The following is a 20,455-nucleotide window of genomic DNA, read 5'->3' as shown; positions in this document are numbered from 1 at the left end:
CTCTGTGACTTTTCTGTTGCTTTTTTATATTGTTTGCTACTTTTCGATTTAGTTGTTTTGAAATCTTATTTTCAAAAGCATATATTTTTAATGTTGTAAGTTTCGGATAACATTCCCCTCCTCATGTGATCTTTCCCGAGTCCTTTCCTGTATTATAACTTCGCAGAGATAGGGTTTTGCTGCATTTAGTTATTGCTTTCGTAAAACTCTAGCCTTCATTGATTTGACTACGTGATAGTGTTATTATAGAAGCTTATCCTTGCACATGGATAAGCAGTGCAAAGCTACATAGATGGTGTCCGCATACGGTGTAATTACTAAGCCAGATTAAACAGGAATAGCTCTGACCCACTGACGAAATTTTAAATGTTTCCAAACATTTCAAATTTTAGATTGATTTTGTTTAAAAAAAATCGGCACGAATGCATGTACCAGAGTTTATTTCAGAGAACGAGATGGTGTAGCTAACGGTGTAGGTGGTGATCTCAACACGGATTTTGCATCGAGTCGAGAAAGTGTCGCTGGATCATCGAAATCCCCGGTGAGATGTGTTAAGAAAGTCATGTGATCACGAATGAACTACAGTGTTATAGATGCTTCACAGGGATAGTGATAGTTTTGCGTTTATGTGAACAGTACCTGAATAAGTTAGCAAGGTCTTACCCCTAGTTATCACGTTGAATTTTCAGTGCAGAAATATATTTCAATCTTCAGACACTGATCAGCAGAATGCGATGATATTTCACATCTTATTCCTATCATTTCAATTCAATTTATTTCTCGAGTTTTTTTTTTCATCAAAATGAACACTATTGAAACAGGCGGACTGAAATATCCAAGAATTGCAAATCAAATCGCTATTGACAGTAGGTTTGTGAAAGCTGAAAGAAAGTTGTTGAATAGTGCGTTCGTTATAAGTTCTGAAGAGTTCTGGAAATGAAAAAAAAAGAAATGATGAAGAAGTAATCAAAGACGAGAACTGTATGACGAAAATGTAAACGAGTTTTGAAAAATATGAAGTAACATAACACCTTGGAGGTGAAGCAAAGAAAAAATCTAGTAACAATAACAAGAATCAATAATACTTTTTGCTACATACTGTGCAAATGTGCACGGTATGGGCTAAGACTGGACGTACTGAATCATTGTAGTGGTTCAGAAAAGTAACTGGTAGTAAGCTGACCTGTAGTATCTGTTCTGAGCTCAGCGGCGTAAGTATGTATCCAGTACAGTAGCTATACATTCAAATCACTGAACAGCTTGGATATCCACTATCTGAGGCAACCCAATGTTTCTTGGATGTGAATGTTCAATCAATCAACCAATCAATCAATGTTATTTTAAGTTACCTGACATTCGTAACAACCGTTATTATGGTTCTGTTTCGTGCACAGCTTACTCCTCTTTATTTTTTATATTAGCTCTCATTATTTATCGGTTTTGTTCCCTCAAGTGTTCTCTACTCTTGAATAACGTCCTGTATCCAGAAAAATAATGAAATTGTGCTATTCTTACGTAGCTTTCATATCGCCTTCTAAGCTTTCTTTACTCTTTTTCACTTCTAATAAAACCACGAGTATTAATTTTGGATAGAGGGCTTTAAGGGCTTTAAAGAGCTCTTTGACCAACGAATTCAATTAAATGATCAGAAAACGTTAGAATAGGTTAATGAACACCTAGAAAAAATTTAAGAAAAAAAGTAGAAGAAATACCAGAAAGACTAATAACTAGTTACTGTATTCTGGTATTTTTCCACTTTTTTTTCTACCTGCAACCATTACGTCAAATATCGTCGAATATCATCTCGTTATCATTCATCATTTCATGTTATGCGACAAAATACGACTTCTAAATGTCAAAAGTAGCGTTCGCCGAGATTGTTCGTCCATCTGCTAGAAGTTGGCGGCATTGACGACATAGTTTGTAAGTATCACATCAAGAACGCGAATCGGTCTCTAAAAATCAAGAAAACAGGTGGATCAGGATTCTGCGCGGTTTCAGTCAGTCATTAGGTGTAAATAGTTGTAACGTCGGGAATATTGATCAATCCACCAATCCCAATATCGTAAATTTCCGTTAACGCTGCCGTTAACGTGTAATCACGTGAGGAATTATTTGCTCCTACAACTTTCTAAGGCCTTCTTAATGGAACGAAATGAATTCTAGTACAACTACAGCGGCTATGGGTCGATGTTTTTCATGTTGTGTGGTCAAGCGCATTCGACGTCCCTTTCTCAATTTTCTAATTATAACACAAACATCAACAAACATGTAGAGGAATCCTTTTGAAGTTGATTTCTGCAGTTCATGTGTGTTTTCGGTCAGGAATCTTGCGATCATCAAATTTATTTTGTTGAAAGAGTATTGAAATCTACTGGGATTTCCCTCAAAAACACATCTTCGAAGAAAATGAAAGGAAAAAAGAAAAAAATGGATTTCTCTTTAGACCTTTCTCGTATATCCCATGAAGATTTCAGAAAGATTGCTCTATTTTTAGCAGAATGTCTACATTGCTGTTTTACCTGTACATTTGGATTAGAAAATGAAAAAGTAAAGGTATTCGCAGTCAATGAAAGTTATTGTTTCAGCCGTTCTCAGTTTGTACCTTGCATCGTCCAAAGGATTCGCGAGATTTGATGGTGTATGCATGCGAAAAGTTCCAGCCATATTCTCCACAGTTTAAGGTAATACGTTTTTCTCTACTATTATGTGCATTCAATTCTCCCTGATGATTTGCCGGTTTGTTACTATGAACTGCTGTGAATCTATGACATCAGTATTCCTTTTGCGAATCCTTTGAAGCCTGAAGTCATGTGGTTGGTCTCTCCGGTTAGCTGTTTCAATCAGCGGAAGCGGGTCACTTCCGCTTTCATTTGTGAGCTGCTGATCCGTAAGCGTGACGAAGAAAAGTGTTTATGTTGGCGCCAAAAATGACGCATGATTATTAATTATATATAATGCTATTAATTATATATATATATATATATATATTAATACTGATAAATTAGGCTTCTAGTTTGCTACACATAATATTGAGGAAATTTTTCCTGTGCCGCATGTAGCTTTAATAGTAACGCATGTGGTATAGTCTATTCGTCTATTCCTGGGTTTACCGTCTAATTTTTGCCCTTAAATTGTTCGATATAAGAAAATTAGATTTAGAATTATATATATGCCTACTGATTTTAGCTAAAAGTAACAAAAACTAAATAAGGGAGTGCGAGGTGCCCAAGAATTTCAAGAAAAAAAGTTTGATTGGAATCGTGTGATTAAGCGACAGCATCGGCCGGTATTTGAGGTTGGTGTAGCGCAGTAGGTTAGAGGTTCCAATGCCTGCACGATCGGTTGGAGGTTCGAACCTGCCCTGGTGCTCACCGAGCCTTTCATCCCTTCGGGATCGGTATAAATTGGTACCAGACTTGTCTGGGAGGATAAAAATCTGACATGACACATCGGCTAGCCACCGCAAGTCATTTGTATGGGCTAGCTATCTTCTGAGGTTTACGAACCTCAGAAGATTCTGAATTGAAGTGAACATGGTGGCGCATTCTAAAAGGAATGACTAACTCCAGGCAATATATCCTGTATATATTGACCGTTATTTATATAACTAAATGGAGAGTTATGAGTTCGTGAAGGTGTTAGAAGTTAATAGATCAGGATAGATCAAGCATGATCTACTTATTCAATGAACACATCTCTAATCTAACCGAGTTCCCTAACTGATCACAAACGTTTTCTACAGAAACCACTGGGAAGCTAATAAATAGATCTTCGTAGCTGTGACGTTTTCATGTTTCTTAAAAATTTTCTATCAACAAATATACCCTCTACAAACATAGATCCCCGACGTCTCATATCTTACCCGAGTTCTTGCAGTCAATGCTTCCTTAATTATCCCTGTGTAATTTTAAAGGGCATTGAAGCGTGTAAGCATACATTTGTGACGTCTCTGTCATAAGATGCTCAATGAAAATGGTGCATTAATTTCTATAAATATTCCTTGAATTGTGCTACGGTGAACTTTTTGTATGTACCTGCTCAAGGTTCGCTCAATTTATGAATCGGTCGAGGTGGTGGTAACAGAAGGATGAGATCTTACTTAATATTTGTAAATATCATTTTTTAGAACAAAGAGTTCTCAACATTTTTTCTGTGGAAAATCATTGTGAAATTTTACCGTGAAATTATTGAACACATTGTTTTCGTAAGGCATTCTGTTTTTTTTTTGCTGATGAGTAGTGGTGGGCAAAAATGCCTTACCGTAACGTGAATCCCCAGATCTTCTTGCTTTCAAAACATTGCTTTCAAAATGCAAGAGTTAGAGTTTATGCAATTTTGGAAATTTTCTAGAAAATCTCAATCCTTATCCCATGAATCTCGTAAACATGCCTGCCTGGTTGAATCTTATTCTATACATACTTTCATATGGTCGGATTGGCAGAAAGACGGCTTAGCCGTTTTATGTCTGGATCTTCATCTTGTTTAAATACGTGTGTTTGATTTTTGCTCTGCAAGTCTTCGTGGATGTTGAAGCAGGGGTGTTGTCTATGGACGTGTAGAGTGTTGATGACGTATGCAGAATTTTTTGGGATTTTTTTTTCACAACACGAAACCTTCTGTTGCCTTTAAAAGTAACTTTTAAGATTTTGCTTTTACAGAAAAATGTGAACGCAACACTCTGTGTGATATAAGTCAAGCGGGCAAGTTGGGAAGTGTATCTCTTCAAGTATCACCCTAATTCGCTCAACGTCAACAGGGAAAAATTAATTTTATATCTGAGGTTGGCATTGCAAGGTGTAGTATGAATGTTTGATATACCTTACAACGGAGTAAATGGCTCTGCGAATTTGTTTTGTTGATAAAAGGGTTAATTTTAATCGTACACGCACCTTCTTCATTTCCGAATGACGGTGGCATTTGTGCGACGTCATTAAGAAATGAAGAAATTGCGTACAGCGTAGTTTAACTTCGTCGCGTTTACATCTTTTTCCGATCCGTGCCCCGACCTACATTATTCTCATGATTTTCTAAACTTAGCCAAGGCTTTCATTTTCATTTCATAGAGGTATCATTTTGAACATTTTAATTTATTGGAAGTGTTGAGGTGTAGTATTTGGGTGAATGGATGAATGATTGAGCAAATGAATGAATGGGCGAATGAATGGATGGATGTAGCCGACTTGCAGCACCATAATTGTCCCATTACAAGCAATTTTTTATTTTCTTTACTGCTGAATTTGAATCACTTCTCGAAAGAAGCTTAGTAGGGTTCTAATTATGCACCTTAGTAAGCCTATTTCGAGAAAGTTTTGACATTTTTAGAAACAGTATATACTTTAAAAAAAATTATACTTCGTATACCTATAACTTTTATGATATCAGTGCAGTGAAGTTACAATAAAAGATATTTTTCTAAGTATCTTTCTGGGGATTTCAAGGTGTTCCTTCATAAACAACGTGAAAAATACATACGTATTCAGAAGAAATGAATATATTAAGAATAATAGTAATATTAAGAATAATAATAATAATAATAATAGAATTAAGAATATTAAGATACTATATATTCTATAATATCTTATTACATGGAAATCTGTTGTATTATCTTAAAATATTTTTATTCTACTGTTTGATGTTTGAAAAGTGCATGATCTCATGCAAAGTTCAGAAAATCTGTTATGATATCTTTTAATATTAACTTTCTATTGTGTGTTATTTGAAAAGTGCATGATCTCACACAACATTTAGCAAATGTGCTTCTCCTACATATAATCAGAGCGTTAGATGCGTGAGCTGCTTTTCGCGAGCCCCTAAAGTTGTTATAGTTTATATATATATATATATATATATATATTTATTTATTTATTTATTTATTTATTTATTTTATTTTTTATTTATTTTATTTATTTACATACATTATCTGAGGAAGTTAGTGCTGCTTTTGACTGACACTGTTGGAGCTTACATACTTGAAGATTTTAAAGAAACTTCCTTTAATTCTGAAAGTAATAACTATCGGAGCAAATTTGCTAGCAATTTATAGTTGGACCCAATACGTTTGCGCAATCTGCACTTTCTTTTTTTACGATTATGTATAAACGTTATATAGACATCTCAGGAGTCTCTTAGCAGACCTAATGATTGAATGCATAACTGAATGAATGAATGAATAGACGAATTTGTGGCTGAATGAATGAATGATTCGGTCGATCAGATCAACCCAGTTTTTCATCCCTTACGAGATTGAAAGATTGGTGCTGGGCTTTTTTGGGAGGATAAGAATAGGCGAGGCAACCATTCATGAATCTCAAGATATTCTTGAATTGAAGCGGAAGGAATTTCCGGATCGTGAACGTATTTATATAGGATGTCGCAAAATTCATCCAAGATTTGAATTTTGAATTTGAAAACAGTTTTTTCTCAATTTTCTAAACTGCATCATAAAGTACGTAGGATAGTGTTATACATGGAATAGCACATGGACTCGAGGCGTCATTAATTCATACTTTTTTGGATATGAGGCTGGTCAAGCAGTTACTGTTACTGGTGGTCGATGTTGCGACATGATAGCTGAGTTCTTAATGCCAAAATCGGATGAAATTGATGTGGAGGACGTGTGGTTTTGAAAATATGGTGCAACATGTCATAGAGCCCGTAAGACAATCCAGCTACGTCATGAGAGCTTTCCTGGTCGTGTTCTCCCTCGTTTTGGTGATCAGAATTGGCCTCCTTGATCATGGGATTTAACACCATTGGATTTCTTCCTATTGGATTATTTGAAGACAAAGATCTACGTCTACACGCACACATCAACCCGCTCATTAAAGGAGGAGATTCAACGCTGCATCAACCAGATTCAGCAACGTTTTTGCCAAAAGATGTTGGAAAAATTCAGCGAAAAAATGGGTGTGTGCCAGCAAAGCCGTGGAATTCATTTCTCCAATATGCTAGTCCATACATAACCCTATCCCATGCACTTTATGTTTCAATTTAGAACAAAATGGAGAAATATGTGTTTTCTATTTGATTCAAATTTTGCGTAAATTTTGAGACATCTTATAGACCTGCTGAACACCCCCCCAGCGGTGCTCACTCACTTACTACCACTACCACTAATACTTTGCAGTTCCTTGCAATAATTTTCCAACGGAGATCTATTCGTGTTAATTGCTAATTTTGTGACGTCTTAAAGGCCGAACGCGAACACACAATTGCCATGGTCGTAGTAAGGTCACCAGTGTAATTAAGAACCTTCTGTTCTTCACATGTTTTTAGATGTTTGCGTTCTTTACCTACGACCTAATATCAGATTATCAGGGAATCAGGAACTTAATATCAAATTATCTAGGAAAATTTGTGACTAGTACGGTAACTAGTGAGGCTTGGTGAATGCTTTATTCCCTGAAATTGCTATTTAATGCAACCGTAACGGAGAGAAAAATCAATGCTCCTACGACAGCGTTATAATGATATATTTGGTTATCCAATTGGGTCAAGTGCGAATTTCTACGAGGAGGGAATGCGGTAAGAAGCGGCTTGCGGCTGTCATCAGTTATATTCGATCCAGTAACGATTAAATTATACAGCCATCTTTTAATATGTGCTTGACCAACGTGCTACTATAGAGGAAGCGATGTGCTGACGTGTAGTCGCAATGGCGAGAGAGTGTGCTTTCTTCAGGATTGAAATCTAAGCTGTCGTTAAAACGATTATCAGGGAAATAAATTGGTGTTTGCGGGGAAATTTTAGTAATTTCGATCCCAAGTTAGTCAAAATGTTGAAAAACCCAAGCACGAATCGAAAATGCGAGCAATTCGAGGATTTTTCACATCCAAAGCTTCTTGAAGATTTGCACATTTAAATTCAAAGAATTCGAAAATCTGAAAAGAGCTCGACGCCAAAGATTACCTATTTTTGTGCTATATAATGACGATTTGAGACAACATGTGTCAATAAAGAAAAATAGACGCCAAGTGAATGACATCGACGCGGCTAATGTGATCGGCATCAGGATTCTAATTTTTCTGACCTTGTTTCGTGCGTGAGCCACCATGAGCTCATGGCTAAGATTGCTCATTTTAATATGAGACTAAGTGGAACGCGAACGTTTTAACAATGGATTATCTACAGTAGAGTAAATAGTTCTTCACGCTCTTACTAACTAGGGTAGAATCCGTTTAAGTCTATCATCTATGATGTGAACAACAGAATTTAGTGACTGGGCGAAGACACTGTGCGCATGGAGACCTCTGAGAAGCACATAATTACTATCTAGGAAAGAGAATGACTTTTTTTGATTAATAGTTAAAAATAAGCCTCGATTGGCCGCACAAACAAAGAGTGGTACACACATCCTTGCGTTTTTCAATATGTATCTGTGGTGTAATATGTGTTTAGTTCAATTTTTGGGTCTAGGTCAGTCATTGGTTACGGCAAAAGATAATTCCTGAAACAACATCTGTACTTTTTGCAGTAGGACTCAACTTGTCCCTTTCAATTGTAAGATATTCTGTGTGCGAAAAGTTCTATAAATGGAATGGCCTAATTTGAACAGCTAACGGCAGGAAATTAGTTCTTTTGTCACCCTTGCCTCTAGCCATCATAAATATGAATTTTATTTCCGACACGCTTTGTTTTTGTGCTGCAGAGCTTAGAAATTCACTATGCATTTGTGAAAGTGTGTGTGGTCGAGGCAAAAAAAAAAACTGCGGATGTAAATGCTGTAAAAATGCAAAAAAAAAAGTTCAAAGCATCTACTTCTTTGTTGTATTCGATCACATGCTTTCATCCCAAGGATATTTTTTTTTCTGAAATTTCTCATTTGTTTCATCTACACATCGAATGTAGCTCTTAGTTTTCTTTCTTTGATGTGTAAATCAATAAAAGAAAACTAAGAGTTAAAGATCTTGCGAATGTCAACGTCTCAAAAGGCTCTAACAGGTTCATCTATTGTGCAAGGGACAACTTTGAAGGAACCTCCAAGCCCTCGTTTATTTCAGAAAATCCAGCATCTCTACCATCGACGTCGGTTGCGAAGGATCGGCCCATCACCACGAACGGCCGACGAAACATTACGCCTCTTCATGTCATGTGCGCTATATCACGGCTACAACATTCTTCAGAAACCGTCATCTGCCGTTGAGAAGGTGAGCAGTTTGTTGGGAAGTAGCTAGAACTTATCTAAGGGAGGACATGCAGTGGATTGGTGTTTGGTGCTGCTACAATTCACCCCTTCAAAAGTTCCGATCAAGAACTTTTCGAAGGTCTCCTGTCCTAAAGAGTCCTAAAGCTACACATACTGCGTGCGTAGTGCAGCGTCACGTGGCTGGATTGCCCGCGTTAAGTAATGGTCGAAATTGGAGTGATGTCATCTGGATGCTTCTATACCTCTGTTGGGACTCAAACATTCAATTCAATGCTATTCTGCTAGAAAAAAGATGATTTTGATCAGCAAATTAAGTACTGAAACCTGCACAATGTTTACAAGAAGCTGAAACGAAGCGATAGACTCAACGTTACTCAATGTAACGCGAGTTCTCAAAGATAAAATATCTTATAAAGAACCTATATATTTTCTACAGCAGGTGCGATTTGGCTACTATATATTTTGATTTTAGATCCTGTTAATAGGGTCCTTACTCAGTTTTTGGTCCAATAACGGACGTAAGGAACGCGTCGAGATTAGGTTCTGATTTGAAACGTCTTCGAATGTGACGTGTTCTATGTACGTAGTGTCCGCTTCCCACTGTAAACAATACTTTTAATGAAACGTAGATTGATACTAAAAGTATCCGATTCCGAATGAACCGTTGCAAGAACCAGCATAGTAAGAGCTGATGATGTATGGAGCTATGGAACCATTAATAATGGGGTATATGTGAAATGAAAAGAATTATTGAAGCTTCATCTCCAGCTTCAACTTCATTTTTTTTTTGTTGTGAAATAAACGACAAGATCAAATTCGTTGTCATAGCACATTGGAGAGGTATTACGTAGTTCACTAAATCTATCTTGAGTCCATCAAAAAGATCCAGAAACATGGATAAAACATCAGGAAAAGTCAGTGATCCAGGAAAAGTAGGTCATAAGTGTGCGTTCTCTCACCATTAGATTTACTTATTAATTTCTTTTCAACACAAGGTCATTTAAGAGAGAAAATTTGCAGCTTATCTTACCATAATAAAAAAAATCACTGCAACTTCTCTCAACGAGGTGAACATTCCAGGAGATGGGTGTGATTAGTCTCAGTTCTTATTTGCAAAAAAATCGTATAAGGACCAGATGTCAAATACTTTTAATATTTTCTCATAGAGTTAGCATGACCCAAGAAGCAATTTAACAGACAAAGGAAAAGTCAATGTGGAATCAATCTCCTCAATTGCCTCATTGCCCTACAGAAAGTGTTTAGATCATTCCCATACTCAATGAACGACATTTAGGGTGGTGCTTACCTCATGTGACGAGAATGGTAACTCAGCAGACCATCTCGTACCAAAACTGTGAGGTCATCACATGAGGAAAGCACCAGCCGGTATGTCGTGCAATGAGTACGGGAACCGTTTAGGTAGTTTCTTCAGGATTCAGGGAGTCATTTTACACCACCATTGTTTCTGACTTTTCTATGCTCCGACGAAGGCGATATCGCCGAAACGGCAGTTTTTAATAAAGCTGATATCGATATCAATATCTGCAGCTCAAGGAAAATAATTAAATAAAAACCTACGTATTGAACATGCTAGAATTCATGAGATTTGCAGCATAGGCATTAGTAGGAAAAACAAAGTTAATAGTACATCATCATGTCGTGTTTTACCATTACTGTTGGGATAATACCTTTGAAGCGTTTTTCTAGTCATAAAATAGCCCGGCACTAGTAGTTTGTCATAATTACTTCTAACAAAGGACAATACATTTACAGCCATATCTCCAGATAATCACCAGCTGACACTTATTCACTTGCGATGCAGCTGTTGAATGTTTTTTGTGTATGCTTATTGAGGTGGAAGGAACTACGTTCTCCCACCCCACCTACGTACTAGAAGGAAAAAAGACAGTGAACACATTTTGAGAGGAAAACTAAAAAGCATTGTTGTTTCTGCTGCAATTTCAACCGAACCGCCTGCAGCATTGAAAGTTTTTGCTTCCGTCTTAGAATTTAGCCGCCTCAGGCTCTCGCATGACAGTAGTTGCTTCCAAAAAGATCTTCCTCTGCGTGAACAGCTTATTTTTCTGCAACGTATAGCAAGGATCAAGAAGAATTTGATGAGGAGTCAAATGTGTTTGCCCGCTTGGATCCTATTCTCATAGATTATGGCTTAAAAATTGTTCCAAAAGGGACTTCTTTACTCGAAGATTCCGTTCAAATGGAAAGAAATATTAATGGAAACAACATTCGGTCCCTGTCTCATGCTCGGGCGGTACGCAAAAATATTTCTAAAGTTGTCGACTTGTGCTTTTTAGTGGTCAAATGATGCAGACCGCACGGACGGGGTTTCTCAGCATTTTTCGCATGTAAATGCATTATTTGTACACCAACATAGATGTGTAACTGAAAATTACCGACGTATGACAGGTTTAAAAAAGGGACAATGCCTTTAATCCGTTTCTTATTCACTTTTTACTCAACAGCTTTTTTTAGAACTGTTTTGCGTTCCTGTTCCGTATGTTCATGACCTTTAGAACGATTTCTCACATTTAGTGATGCAGCTCGAGAAAAACGTGCGATGTGTTCACCTGTTCCAATACCTACTAAAGATATACTCGGGATGTATGAATGTATCCAGACGGACCCTGATGCGCATTTGAGTAAGACAGGGCATATTGAATTGGTCTGCCAAGCAGAGAAAGAGCTTGTATTAAAGCAGCAATCGAAGGAACACATCCAAATTAATCATCCTAATTATCCGATTATATCCACCGTACATAGTGTAGCTATGATTTTTCCTCCAAAAAATATCACCGGTGCAATTATTGATTAGTTAGATCTCGGAACATTTGTGCATTTTATGTCTGTGTATTTGCTATTTTAAGAAAACATCCAAGCGCTGTGCTTGCATTTGTCAGCCATAGAGAACTAACCTCCAAGTTAGATTCAATCAAGTGCACACCTTCTGTTGAGATGGTCAGGATTATCGGAGTTCGGAGTATGTTGACGAGTTTGCATCATTCAGCGAAAGTTCTAGTGTCCATTTGTTTTTTGAAACCTAGCGCATTCCTATTTTACACTGAGACATGCGTACTGCGTGAATCCATTTATGAATTGGTGATGATGGGTACGTGTCTGAGACAGGGAGCTCAATCCATGTCTAACTGAGCGAAGTTTTTTTTCACGTTTTTTGTTTCGTTAAATTTATTAACTATATTTTCAAGGCTTTCAGGGGTAAATTACAAATTTCTTATTATCTAAAATTTACCAATTATTATTTTCGCTCTCACCTCTTCTTTTACGACTATCCAAGCACGACAGATGAGACAGAAACACAGCAAAATACCACCAATTACAATGATTTCTTCTCACAAAAATCTAAGTCCTATCCGTCCTAATTGTCCCAGTTTTCCTAATTTTAATATCCATTCTCAAATTGTTCTAATTATATTCATCTTGAGAAAAAGAACTTAATTACAACTCACCTACAGTACCTAAGGTTTTTTCTTTTCAAAATTAGAACAACTTGAGATAGAATATCGAAGTTTGGATAGTTGACGTGTACGTAAGACGTGAAGTACGTAATCTGAATTTTCTCAACATGTTAGTCCGATCTAACATTTACGAAGAGTTAGAGATTTTGTTGACCCGTATTTTCTCCCAATAGCAGATTTAGTAATCGTTTCCTCCTCGAAGAATCTCTGGTTATTTACGCAGCTCAAAGTAAACTAATGGTCTCGATGGAACGTAAACAAATTGCGGTGGCGATCACATGTGCGTACATTATTTATTATGGTTATTATTTTGACGAAATCTGTGTTTGGTTAACGGTGCACACTGACAAGATTGAGTTGAATGCGAGAGCGTTGTAGCAGAGCTACGTTCACTCACTGCCTACGTTTCCTGTTCAAGCCGGAAACAGAGCTGGGTTGACTTCCGTTCCTTATTTAGCCGAAACAGCACTGCAGAACTCGGAAAAGCAGAAAAAAGAGTAAAGAAGTCCTGGAGGTCTGAATTATGGAAGGTTGAAGTGAACTGGCAGTGCTGATGAAGACGAAACTTTTCAGAAAAGGACAGACATTTAACAGAACTTTGATAGATTTTCTAATGCAGCAGCATAGCGGCATATCACAGTTCATAAAAAGTTGAAAATAACAACCAAATAAATAAGTGGTGATTTACATATCTAAAAATCCCTAGGTCACGTCTCCATCGTGCTTGTGCTTCGGGCGATGGACCGCGGATAATAATAATAAATTGGATGATATTGAAAAAACAACCACCTAATAAAGATATGAATATTTTATGAGTGCTCATCATTTCGTTGAATTCGTTCCTAAACTAATCGATCGCTTATTTATTCAAATTTTCAAGTTGGTTTCTTTTTTTTTACAAATGCTGTCACCAAATCTTTGCTTAATGTTCTTCGGCGGGTGGTGAGCATGTATTTCACAGTAGTAAATACGTTCGAATATAGAATGTGCTACTGAAAAAAAGAATAAAGAAAGCAAAAAAACTACATCTAGATGGAAACAGAAGCAAAATTAGATGTCCATCTCCAAAATTTAGTCTTCAAAATTTTTGTATGAATTTGGGTTTAAAGTTTGAAGGGCAGGTTAAGGAGGAACACTGAACGCCAAATGCAAGCTCTTCGCTGTAAACGACGTGAGAGAGGTTTTTGCTCTCTTTTCTGCATCATTCTGCGAGGAAATAAGGACCTTTATATTCAATGAAAATAAATGACGGGAAATAAGAAATTTTAGAAGAAAATAGTTTGGAAAGATTTTGTTTTTTTTAGTCATTCTTAGGGTGTTTTCTTTTTGTGGTCACGTAGCGATTCATACTGGTTGAAAGAAGTTATTTACGAAGTTAGTTTCGAAAACGCTTCAAGAATGGACTTTTTGAAGCGTTTTCGAAACTTCATGTGTTATTTGCTTTGGTATTGTAATTCATCTTGAATAGACTGTCCCTGTTTGAGATTTCTCCGAGAAGAGGTGGAGTCGTGAACATTTGTAGATGGCAAGCCGTAACAGAGTGTTTCACTTCGAGAATAACTATTTATGCGTGACATGAACGATATGATGTGAAACAAATACTGAAGGTCTGCATACCCGCGACTGACAAATTTCTCTACAAAAGATGAGCACCTAAACACTTCTAAATTGATTCTTTGATGTATAACATGAGAACGATTGGTTTGGAAGCCATAGGATTAACATTCATAATCACAAGAGATCCTTTGCAGGAAAGCAGCCTTGAGATGAGTTGTTCGGAAAGGCGAACAATGAGATCTAACACTAGCGGCTTAACTAACTAACTGCTGACGTGAAGATGATTGTAAATAAAATCAGTAGTATAAGTTCGGCGCTCACAACTACCTTTTCTAGAAGTCTACGGGCTGTTTGAACAGAAAAAGTCTGTGACAAAAATGACTTCCCACAAATTGATATACTAAAATCCCAGTGGTCGTTGTTTAGTTGAGTCTAGTTTAGAGAAGAGATTCAAGGCTCATTGTCTTTCTTAACACCGTTGAGGTAGCCTTGGAAAGTTTGATGAGAGTTGCAACGGTCGTAGTTGCAGACACATCGGAACAAGAATTCGGCGCGACCAAAACTTGGCGACAACTTGCCCAGCTCGTACTTCTGTAATAGCAAAATTGAGCAAATTAGAAATAATGGGAAACACATGCTCAACTAAGAGGATTTAGGAAATTTTCACTGACATTGACCTCAAAATGTGATGGATCATTTGCAGAAATAATAAAAAATGAATGACGTAGTTCGTGTGTAAATAGAATTAAATTTTTAAATTTTACTTAGATTAAGGAGAACTATCTATGTAACTTGCTAGATAGAGATACAAGATCGGATTAATCTCTCAAGTTCGAATTGTCCATGCCACAAGATTAGAGAGAGTGCTCATTCAGAAAGCAAAAAAAGTCACGAGTTATTTCGTCATCAGATATCCACACCCAAAGATAATCGTATAAACCCAAATATGGATACTCGGGCTGCGAGAAAATCAGTAACGTAAGAAAAGGATGTTTAGTAGGTTCATTAAGTAAAAACGTCTTTTTTTGCGTTTTTTCTTCGAAACAGGTTTTCCAATGAGCACTTTTACTTATTCATTTCTAGACTTCTAGAACTAATACTTTAATAGATGGTGTTCTTCTTTCTAAATAATTCCGTGTGTTTTTTCGACGTGCGGCAACGCAAAGGATAATAGCTTTATCTTAAGTTTTTCGGATTTTTTTTTGAATTAATTCGGATTAACTAACGATATTAACTTACTTCGTAGATGCAGACGCTCAAAACTTTGTAGAGACTATCGGACTGCTGGAATGTGTTGTCGTAACCGGCCAAACTTTCTTCATTGGGCCCTAGATAGAAATTTCTCTTATATAGATAGTTGAAGATATTGAAACGAATCAACATTTCCGAGTAACATACCGATTCCGAACATTTTCCCTCCAGAAGTCTCACTTTCTGGTATGAGAGCGCAGTAGTTCCATTCTTTGTTCGTCACCGCACGCACGTTCCCCTCAAAGTAGGGAGTTTGTTCTATTTTCGCAGCGAGCGAGTTTATGCGTGCTTTTTTTTTGCTTTAAGGCTAATTGGAACCTCGTGCGCGGAGTATAGTGCATGTGTCCAAAAGGTCGGTAGAGTGCATTTTTTATGGCTTTTACGTTGAATTTAGGTTATTTGCAAAAGCGAATACTTTTCCGTGATCTGAGGACTTTCTACGCATTCCTGTTACGTGAAAGTGTTAATATCATGAATACGTATACCTATTAATGGGTTTGGAGAATAGCGTGTTCTCCGGCGGATTAACTTGATATTTGTGACGGATCGGAGTGAGCATAACATCAAAGAAGAACCATTGTGCCGCATGTCATTTTCTTTCCCCTTAGTCAACCACAGTTGCGAATTTAAATGACATGAATGGAATCGTTTACGCGCTCCACGTATCCACAAAAGAATTTAATTATTCAGGCTAAACTTGGACACATGCACGCAGTGACCTATGAACTTCGGCTGAGATGCGCTGAGATAAATTGAGGAATGTCGAAAGGAGAAATTGGGTACCTCTGAGTCATTCTCGTAGCAAGTAAGAGCCAAAGAGGACTGGACAAATGCAAAAAGAAGAACAGCAAGTGTTTTCATGGTGTGGCCGCTAGTGTTCAACAACGCTGTCCTGCCCTCTTTGCCTGCTTATATTTGGCGTGGGCGGGGCTAAGCAGAGGCGGTTACCGTACGCACGAGATTAGCGGTATGATTCTCTGCCATCTCCTCACTGCTCATCTTCTCGAGAATGTGAAGAATCTTCCGTGGATATATTAAAATGCGAAAAATACTATTGCTTGCTTTTTTTTTGATGGGCGCCGTTTACTACGCATTGGACAGGTACTCGTTTAATAATTGAAATGCTATTTGATTGGGATAGACAGTAACTGGTAACAGTAACTGGTTAGTAAGCTGAGTGGTAAATGTGAACACTGACGAAAGTGGCTTTTTTTCTTCTTTTTGGATTTCGAACTACTGAAAAGACACTTTTGGCATCGTTTGCTCCAATGTTCAAAACTTACATACTTGTATAGAGCCTTGAAAAATTCCTCATTTCTTATCTTTCCTTTTTTCCATACGTCTTTTTTGGTGAGGGTGATTCAGTTGTGAATGTGATGACTTTTACTGGTGGATATGTGCCCAGATAATTTTTTTGCTGAGGTTTTCTGGATAACTCTATTTGAACCATATCTAGTTCATCAGCGGAGCCGAAAACTTGCAATCATGACTGTAAAAACTTTTCGAGATCAAAAAGAAAAGTATAAATAGTAGATTAAATCAAATTTGCTAAGTGTCTGACGCACTGTAGTATAATAATAGCAAGAAGGTTGGCATTAGGACAGAGACAAATTCCTACAAAAAAACCATCGAGATTCTATAGGTCACAAAATACGCACTTCATAGAAAGAGTGCTATCTCAGCTTGAAGGTTCAGATATCGTTATTTCACGAACCTCCAACTTTTCTATGTTGAGATTTGAACCTTTCAGATCCTACTGGTGAACAAATGGTGAAATGGAGCATGATTAGACAGAGTAGAAAAAAAAACCGAGCACCATTAAGCACGTCATTTTCACACTCTTTAAAAAAGGCTTCAATTTGCAAGCCTAATTATGGGTTTAAGAAAGAAAGTTAAGAGAAGTTCTAACAATGTGAATTAGAATAAAAGCAAATACGGAGATAACTAGCAGCGTTTATCTGCTGATTGGAATGTGATCGCACATGATTGTGATATCTTATATGGTCGAAATTCAAGCGATGTAGGCAGCAAAAATATCACGAAATGATCGTTATCGTTTTGTGGTTGCCTATATTTGCTTGAAGTTATCCGAAATGAAATGGCTAGAATGCTGTACACACACTACAGCCTAACAATAATCTCAGGATCATCCCAGATCCTATTACCAATTTTCTGAGGTTTGATTGTACTATCAATCACATCGGCTGACCGCGAACCCTTCCACAGAATTTAATTTAACACTAAGTCGAACAGCTCAGACGTCGCAGACATGTTGAGGTTCATTAGTATGCGAGCTGTGCAATGACCTTCAACACAAGAGTGATTCAATTTTCTAGTGTTTGCATATTAGTCAAAAACTTTGGATTTTCGATATATAGTATTTGTATCGCATTTTAAGTGAGCTTATATCCATCTCCCTCGTTCGGCTAATACTATCTGTGGTAAATTATGCGATTACTCTATCCTTAAACTGTTTGACTACACTAAGGCTCGGTAGATGGTAACCATTCCGTGTTCAACAGCCTCGAGAACTTTTTGATCCAAAAAGTGATCCGTGGGCACTCTGATAATGCATTTATAATGTTTGCATAAATGGAGCATGTTAGCATAGCACAACGTTAAAACAATGTAGCGTATCACGAAACTGACGATATCAAGGTATCTGTGGGATGGATATGGGATATCTGTGAGAGGTGGAGGTGTAGAACACGAATATAAGTGTGGTCGTCACTCTCTGTTCTCCCCAATCGTCCTGAAAAACAGCGTGCTAAAAGGCATTAGTTCCTAGGGGGAACGTTCCAAAGGCCCACCTTATAACCTCTGGTTCCGTCAACAGCCAATTCGTTGGTTCCACATGAATGAGGGCTTTCTGGTGAGGAGACCTAATTGATTTTCGACCGCTCGCTCATGTACGCGGCGCGTGTAGATAGGTGGTGCGTTCAAACGCACCTCGTAGTTTTTCGGGCGGTTCCCGCGCCGTTTTTCAGAATAATTAGGTAGGACTGAGGGAATCGTACGGGGAATTTATCCGTTATGAAGAATGGATTTTTCTGTACGGTTCACATTATCCGTTATGAAGAATGGATTTTTCTGTACGGTTCACAAATACGTCCAGTGAATTGTGAACAACGTTCTGAATTTCAGCTCCAAAAGATTGATCTGATTTTCTGTTCGATGTTGCAAATAAAATTTCTGCAAATCTCTAAATTTCTTTTTACCATCTGTGGAAATAATAATAGCAGCACAATTCTTGTCAACAATTTAAACTATCGATTTCATCGCATCAGTGATCGATTGAGGAAACAAGTAGTTCTAGTCACTGATTACGTGTAGGCTGCAAAACATTATATGAGCGAGCCCACTAGTCCTTTCAGTGTCGAAACCGTTTATGCCTTTAAAATGTTAGTTTCTGAATTTTGAATTTTTTCTGGATCAAAACTGTTAAAATAATGACAGGATTTTGTATTGTGTAGTAGGTTTTCCACGTATGAGTCGTCTTCATTGCTCTATTCGTATCGAGTCACCCAAATTCTACCGCACGTATATCAAAATGTGCATAATCTGTTCTCTTTTGAAATTTCTTTTTTTATATCAAAAAGTGCTGAATTTCGGTTTTTCCTGAATATTTGCATAGCAATTCCTATGTTTCGGTGTTAGGTGAACCGCAGAGTCAAAATGGTTAACGATGCATCATTCTTGCAAACATTTTGGTGCCGTCGCTTCCTTCAGAGTTTTGAAGACGAAGGATATTTGCCATCTATTCTTCTAAACAGATTAATTTTTAATAAGAAAGTAGTTGAGGAAATTGAACCTAACAACTACAGAACCGTACACACTTCCTTATTATGTAGTCGTATAGCTCTTGTGGTAGTAGACCGCCGTAGAATAGAATTGTTCCGCTAGTAGTAAGCAGTGTTCTACTCTTACCGTACTTCCTAGATCAAAAACCGGAACAGTGGTAATCGTCTGGTCACGAATGTCCACTTTCTCGCTTTGTAAATTTTTGTAGTTCTCACCACTATCCTGCTCCTTCCCAACGTTTTTTCAGTTACGATTTTGGGTTTGAACGATATGATTGGCGTCAGGAACTCTCAGCTAAGTGAGAGAAATTCTTGGATATTGAGCCCTATTGATTGGTACCTCTTCAGAGGACCGGTCTAAACACATTTCACGTATAAAAATCTGATATTTAAGAACCAAGCTCCATACAATCACTGGAATGACAGGATTTTTGAGGCTTGAGGTTGTATAAGATGAAAATTCTTCCCTCTTCTACAGAGTGTAGTCACAGATTCTGTATCAAATTTCGATTTGAAGTTCGAATCATTCTTTTCTTTTCAACAAGCAAGCTGTTTGTGTCATTTTTTGAATTAAAGAGCACTTAAAAATTCTGATGTTTAGATATACTGTAGGTAGTTGTTTTTTTTTGCGTTTTGTGTACGTGTTATTACGTTATAAGGAAAGTTAAACGCAAATGAACTCATTTTGATATTGATGCTTCTCAGTAATTAAAATGCAGCAAATCTGCATATAATATGGATGAGAAGGAAGAAAGAAGTTACAGTACTCTGGATTATTTTCTTCAAACACTAAAGGAAACGTTGTAGTTCAATCCTGCTTCTGCAGAAAACGTTCTGACGTTGTGTGAGCATGCTAAACATTCTATTAATTTCTGCGCTTCAAATCAGGCAAAACAGCGACTATGCTCTGTAATTACATAAATTAATTCCTGAACTTCACTATTTTTGTTTATGGCTCAGTAGAGTTCGTGAATCCCCGTTTTCGTTTTCTTGTTCCGCTTTTTGCGATCACGGTATCTGCAATGTTCATTTAATTTGGTTTAGAACTGGCTCAGCTAAACGGCGTGGGAGGTTTTGGAAGATATGGTCCGCGCCCACGGTTAATTTCATCATGCTGCCCCACGCAATGCCAATCAATCAACTAAATATGAAATAAATACCTCAAAGAATATGATTTCCGTAGTTTTGAAAACGTTTAGATTGCA

At 37.3% G+C, this 20,455-nt stretch overlaps 2 protein-coding genes across 5 annotated transcripts in view; one reads left to right on the top strand and one right to left on the bottom strand.

Annotated features, from left to right (window-relative positions):
* The window catches only part of RB195_015579 (uncharacterized protein), a gene marked incomplete at both ends in the record, with an annotated part of 69,112 nt that overhangs the window by 40,700 nt on the left and 7,957 nt on the right, over positions 1-20,455 (top strand). For 2 of the 4 annotated variants that reach the window (XM_064206357.1, XM_064206358.1), the window contains 3 exons: positions 448-541; positions 2,589-2,684; positions 9,003-9,149. In XM_064206357.1, coding sequence (XP_064062235.1) covers positions 448-541; positions 2,589-2,684; positions 9,003-9,149 — 337 coding nt within the window. Of the gene's footprint in view, positions 1-447; positions 542-2,588; positions 2,685-9,002; positions 9,150-11,786; positions 11,982-18,304; positions 18,323-20,455 lie in introns of those variants that run through there. The other 2 variants (XM_064206355.1, XM_064206354.1) reach the window with 2 other exon arrangements.
* Positions 14,650-16,311, bottom strand: RB195_015580 (uncharacterized protein; the record flags this gene model as incomplete). The annotated part of the gene is made up of 4 exons (XM_013437775.2): positions 14,650-14,790; positions 15,439-15,527; positions 15,598-15,688; positions 16,234-16,311. 4 exons carry the CDS (start codon positions 16,309-16,311, stop codon positions 14,650-14,652), a joined length of 399 nt encoding a protein of 132 aa, XP_013293229.2.

This window comes from Necator americanus, chromosome V, assembly GCF_031761385.1.
Source record: "Necator americanus strain Aroian chromosome V, whole genome shotgun sequence".
Lineage (NCBI taxonomy): Eukaryota > Metazoa > Nematoda > Chromadorea > Rhabditida > Ancylostomatidae > Necator > Necator americanus.
Note: the sequence above shows the minus strand (reverse complement) of the source record. Positions and strands in the feature narration are given on the sequence as shown.